This window comes from Mirounga leonina, unplaced genomic scaffold (assembly GCF_011800145.1).
Source record: "Mirounga leonina isolate KUSES-001 unplaced genomic scaffold, KU_Mleo_1.0 Mir_170, whole genome shotgun sequence".
NCBI lineage: Eukaryota > Metazoa > Chordata > Mammalia > Carnivora > Phocidae > Mirounga > Mirounga leonina.
The window spans coordinates 29,359,095-29,365,094 of record NW_023270433.1 but is presented as its reverse complement, the minus strand read 5'-3'; the positions used below and the strand labels follow the sequence as shown (position 1 = coordinate 29,365,094).

The following is a 6,000-nucleotide window of genomic DNA, read 5'->3' as shown; positions in this document are numbered from 1 at the left end:
TCCGCACTCGGGGGCCCTCAGTATTATTTACATGAAGCACATAGCCTATCTGTTCCTGCTCACCCGCCATATTGTATTGTGTGCTTCCTGTGCCAGGAACTTCCCCTTGGAAAACGGGGTGGGATGTGCGACACAGTCAGGTTGTCCGGCTGCCCAGCACCAGAGCTTGGAAAAGAATGGACCTTCCTCATCTCATGAAATAGGAGCCCGGACGAGGAGGCAAGGGAGCAATCCCTTACCTCTTTCTTCCTCCCTAAAATACCATCCTCCACCTGAAGACCTTGATCTTTGTGGTTTTTGAGCCCGAGGGGAGTTGAAAGGACAGGTGGAGCAGAACAGAAAGGAGGGTTTTCAAAGGACCCACCATTTCATGAACTCTTTATAAAACACAACACACTTTCACAGACTGCAAAACACTGTTCAGTTACTACCGATAACGACAACCACCACTACTTGGGACCGCTTCGTTCCACCACAAGCAGCTATGCGGTTCGTCTTCATCCAGAACACGGAGGCATTTCAAGCGATGCGGACGGCAGCAAGCCTGCTTTCAGCCCCTGCTGCTGCTGGCCAGCCCCTGGCCATCCACTTTGTGGGTAGGCAGGGCCGTGTGGCTGCTACCACCGCTTAGAACGCCTCAGGAGAGAAGCTTAAGGTAAACCCCTTAAGCACACAATACAAAAATCCAAACTTACAAAACAGATACGTTAAGGGAGAATTAATTGCATTACAAAAGGATTCTTTACAAAAGAATTCACCTCTGGGTTCCTTTAAATAGCCAGCTTCTCAAGAACAGTCAGGAGGAGCTGAGTTAGAAAAGGGCCCGAGTCCGTGAGGAGCATGGCTGGCTCGTCGTCGGGAGGTGCCCCGGCTCATCGGGCCGCGCAGAGCAGGACGGCAGGTGCTGCGGCGTCCTCGGCTCCTGCAGACGGGTGGGGGCGGCTACGAGGCAATGTCTTCCAAAGGCAGGTGCAAATCTACGTCGGGGCCTGGGGGAGAACACGGGAGGACAGGGCATTTCAAAGCAGGGCTGTCCTTTCTGTTTCCTGGGCTCCCCCTGTTTCCTCACTGTTTCATCTGCGAGGTGGATGAAGTCTAACTAGAAGCTTCTTACCTCCCTCATCAGTCTCTCTGTGCCTCCATCCACCCCAGGGTTTTCTCAGACAAAAACAACTAAAGTGTTACTAATTACAGCCGAAGGTGTTGTCTCTCCCTGCGGACTGGGTAGCTCCTGGTGGAAATGCAGGGGAAATTTTGTGATTGCGGAGCCTTTCCAGGGATGTGCAGCTGTTACAGAGCACAGTGCTTGGGACAGTGCCGTGAGTTCGTGCTGGGCATCCTGACAGATGAGGCCGGAGCTCAGTAAGTGAGAACCGAGCGAGTCTCGTCCCAAGTGGTGCCCAGGGGTGGGAGCGGCTGTTTGGAAGGTGAATCAGCAGCTGTGTGCTACAATGTAAAAACCTCTCAAAAGGCTCTTCTCCCCAGGCCGGGAGCAGCCATCCTTCTAGAATAGCGTTTCTCGAAGAGTACTTTTTGGAATACGCGTGTCAGTCACCTGGGGGAGTTGGTTAACAGGTTTCTGAGCCAGACTCCCCACCTCACCCTATCTTCCGGGGAAAAAGGCCCTGTCGGTCAGCATTCTAATGGGTTCCTAGATGCCTCGCATCTACACTAGCACTGGGAATTGGTGTTCCATAGTTCCCCGTGACTTTTCCTTCCTGCATGCACGTCCACGCCACTGCACCCGGGACAGGGATGTCTGGGATCAGGAAGCTAGGTTACTGATAATCAGTTCCTTGGGGACATCAGAGGGGGCCTGGGAGAGAACGGGAGGGACCACACCTGGTCTCAGCCCCTCAGGGAGGAGTAGGTGTGGGGCTGGAAGACTCGCGTGCTAGTTACCTGTACAGAGATGGACCGCACAGGGCACCGTCCCATATGTTAAAGCTTGTGGTGTTTGCAGGGGGGTCCACTTTAGGAATGCCTAAAGCTAAGAGGCAACTGCCGATTTGAGAACGGGCTAGTGTGTGGCTTGCTGAGCCTTTTCACTTAACCCACAGAACCAGCTTGCATGCCCCGTGCGGGCAATAAGCAGGGGTAGTCCAGTTTCATCTAAGGCCATGTCCTTGCTTTGCTTTGCTTTCCTTTATAAAAGGCACACTCTGTAGTGGAGATGCGTAGTTAGATTCGAAGTATTGTCGTATTCCTTCCTTAGCCAAATTGTTTTTCTGGCCCAGAGCTTTTGTTCTCAACATGGTGTACATTTTTAATGCCTCTTCTGCCTGTCTTATTCCCGCTCACCACATCCCTGTCCCCTTTCATCGTGGCACGTAAGCTGTTCCTACTAAATGCTGGTCAGGATGGTGTTGGAGACACGGGACCCTCTCAAAAACAGGGCTCCTGCTTGATCCGGTCAATCCTTGGTCTGCTGTGATGCTAATGAGTTCGCTTAATTGTTTGCATACCCACACCTCTGGCTCTTATCTGGCTCCCCGTTCAGAATGCAGGAACAAATCTAGTTGGGGGAGTTGTATCAAAAGCCACAACCCTGGATAATCCTGTTCTATGCTAAGATTAAAACCACATATGAGTAACATTTTATCTCGTTGGTGAGAGTGCAGAGAAAGGGCTAAAACCCAGAACTACTAGTATGGTACCCAAAGAGGAGCTGGGGTTGCCTGGTCATCATAGATCCTTTCCACGGAGTTTACTCCTAATTTACCATCACTGCTCTGAAAGACCCCTACCCTGGAGAGCTAGGGAGTCAGCTTGGGAAGAGCTGTGGCTGATTTTTAGGCTAGGATGGGCAGACTTGACCTCTAAGAGAGACCTAGACCTCCGCTTCCCCACACTTTTGTCAGTAGTTACAAAAGAGCATTACAAAGTGTCTCAAGGGCTCAGAGGAATTCGGGAACTGGGAAGGGGAGCAGCATGGTCATCTAGGACTCACAAGTCCGGTTTGTCCTTTGATACTCTTCCAGCTCCGTTTTCCTGCTCACAGCCAGCTGCAGCTCCTGACGGATCACCTGAATCTGCTTCTCAAGCTCTGAGAGTTCCTGCATCACTGAGTTCCGAGCTCCATTTAGGGAGTCTGCCTTCCCGTTTGTGGTCAGCGAGGCAGGGAGCTCTCTTCTCCTTGGAGGGAGTGGGATGTCTTGGTGGGTCCGGATGCTCAGCTGGTTTTGTCCTCCCTCATCACTAAAGATGTATTTTCGTCGGTTATCCTGACTCAGATTGGAAGTATTCCACACCGTGAGCTGACGGGGTCCCACACTGGCCCTAGGAAACAAAGACATTTTAGATTTACCTTCCATTCTGCGGCTTTGCTCAAAGTGTTGCTCCCCAGCTGTTGGCCACTTCAAACTGTGAATATGGAGCTGGACATGCATTCAGAAGACAGATTGCCACGGACAGACTGCCTGCTGGAGTGGCACAGGGACAAAAAGAGCCATTACAATGCTTTTCAACTGACGTTCTTACCAAGTCTCAAGCTGCCCTGAAATTGGAATGGACGTATCATCTGGAGGGCTGATAGATCAGGGAGTGGCGTATTCTTTTTTGAAGAACCCTGGATGTCTTTCCACTCCCATCCTGCCAGCGAGGCTCAGAGCACAGCACTGGCTTGAAAGAGTCTCTGGCTACAAAGATGGCGCTTTAGTAAAAAAGTGAGAGCCTATTTGTTCACCTGTTGGGCTCTAAGCATAAGCTGGCCGGTAGAGACTATAAAATGGCTCATGCTCAGTCCCACAGGACTACCCTGAAGTTTACTACTTGAGTTTGAGGAGAATAAAAACATACAAGCTGCAGGTTTCAGCAAAAAGTTTTCCATTATAGGGATGATTTTATGTGGGTCGAGAATGACAGCTCAGTTCTGAAGCTTTAAAAGAAACCCCAAGAAAGCCTCAAATTCTTGCTGGAATAATGAAAGTCAATGGAAACAGATTCACAGTCCTCTTTCAGGCTTGCGTCAAACCACCTGCCACCATGTCAGGGAGATGGCTGTAGAGAGCAAGACTTACTGCCGGGCGGGCACAAGAGGAGGGGATTTGGTGCCTGAAAGGAACTCTGACAGTCAGATGTAATGAGGAGAGTTTCTTGCTACAAGAACAGACTAGAGCCCCAAGCAGCATAGCTGCGGATTTCTTCTAGCCTTGTTGGAGGAGAAGGAGGGTTATGACCGCTTTTGCAATCCACCACAGGGCAAACCTACATAGAAACACTCTATTAAGTCCTTGTGTTTCTGTTCCCATCCATGTCACTGAATCAAGACTTTATTTCTGGACTCTTTCTTTCCGGGGAAGGGGAGGGACAGAGGGAGGGCTAATAAAGTTTCTTCCTCCTTTCCACCCATGTCCCTCAGTAATGTGACTTTGCAGCTCACCTTTATCAAGGAGGATTCAAGGGAAGAAAGTCTGGCTTTCCCTCCCCCTGGAATTTAGTCTGGTTTCCTGACTTGTTTTGGCCAAACTAGCAGAAATGGCAGGTGGCCGTTCCACGCCTAAACTTTGAAGAAGCCTTGTGCAGGTCCCCTGAGGGTCTCTCTCAGAACCCTGCTGCTGCAATGTGAATGAGTCCACACTAGTCTGCTGATGATAACAGTGTGGAGAGAGTCCCCAGTCTTCCCAGTGGACCCAGCTGAGGCCATAGACCAGCCAGCCCTTAGCTGCTTTCCTCTTCCCCACAAGCTGGCTGCAGACATATAAGCAAATCCAGCCAAGATCAGCCAAGTCTGGCCCAGACCAGCAAATCGCACAGCTGACCCACAGATTGCTAACTTGCTGTTGTTTAAAATAATTAAGTCACTGAGATAATTTTCTCACACAGCAAAAACTAAGATACATGCCCCAAGCCATTAAAACACACATTCCAAACTCCCCTGCAGTTCCTTTACGTTTCTCAGTTTCAGTGGCATATAATGAGCAGGTGGCAACACAGCTTAGCTTTCATGTGTCCTGGGCTTAGTAAGAGTCTACAATGACTCTTTCAACTGAAGTTCTGCTGGCTTTAAACCTGGGTCAGGGGGGCAGTTACAATTTTACTTTGAGCTGTACAGTTCCCTTTAAGTTTTCCTTCAAATCCCTTCCAATTGAGTTTGAAAAATTTCAAGACAATCTTGTTTGTGTGTGTTACACCGTTTATAATTTTTGTATATCTTGGGGCAAGGGTGTATTGGAAACCCAGTGGGGTGAAGACCAAAACTTACATGAAATCCCAGGTTGAATAAATCGAAGACTATGCATAATGTCTTGCAATATCTACTTTTTCCCTCTGCTTTAAATAGAAAAGGAGTAACATCTACTTTTGTATCATGGCCCAGAACTTCTTTATGCCTTTCCTCAAATCCACATGTTAAGAATTTGTTCATCTATCTTTTTTTTAGCTCAAAGAAATCTTTATTCTCCAGCAGGTGCACACACATCCACCATCCCTGGTCCTCAGGGCCACACTCATCTGCATTCACCCACTTATCTATTGTTTTATTCATTCTATAAATATGGAGCACGCTGGAGGAATGCCGAATTGTAGCAGACATAGACATTTGCATAGATACTCTTCCAAAAAAAACAGGAAAGAGTTTTCAACCCAGCAGACCTAACTGTAGTACCATAGAATGATTCAGAGGGAGCACCTGGGAGTAGGGCATCTGCACATTTTCCTGGCACCCAGGCAACCACAGAAATCAGATTAAGTAGAGCTAACCGATCTGGTTTTCTCCAGAGCTTTGTACACATATCTGGGAATAGAATACAGAAGCAGAAGCAGAAGCTGGATTCCATGACAGACTCAAGTTGCTAGCATAACAAGTGTCCCAGTAATCGACATGTGACTCTGGGCCACCTGTGAATAGAATATGACAGATACTGATGTCAGATCTGATGTCTAATTGGAGGCCTCTTCAGTGTTTCGTTCTGTTTTCTATCGAACCTTCCTCAGCCTTAGCGTGTAAGATGACCAGTAGGTGAACGGTGTCTGGCACTAAAAATGAGCAAAATGAGCTTC

At 48.7% G+C, this 6,000-nt stretch overlaps 1 protein-coding gene across 1 annotated transcript in view; it reads right to left on the bottom strand.

Annotated features, from left to right (window-relative positions):
- Positions 1–1,545: 1,545 nt before the first annotated feature.
- The window catches only part of GRIN3A (glutamate ionotropic receptor NMDA type subunit 3A), a 152,979-nt gene continuing 148,524 nt past the window's right edge, over positions 1,546–6,000 (bottom strand). The window contains exon 9 of the mRNA XM_035016184.1: positions 1,546–3,321. Coding sequence (XP_034872075.1) covers positions 2,940–3,321 — 382 coding nt within the window. The 3' untranslated portion in view covers positions 1,546–2,939. The remainder of the gene's footprint in view (positions 3,322–6,000) is intronic.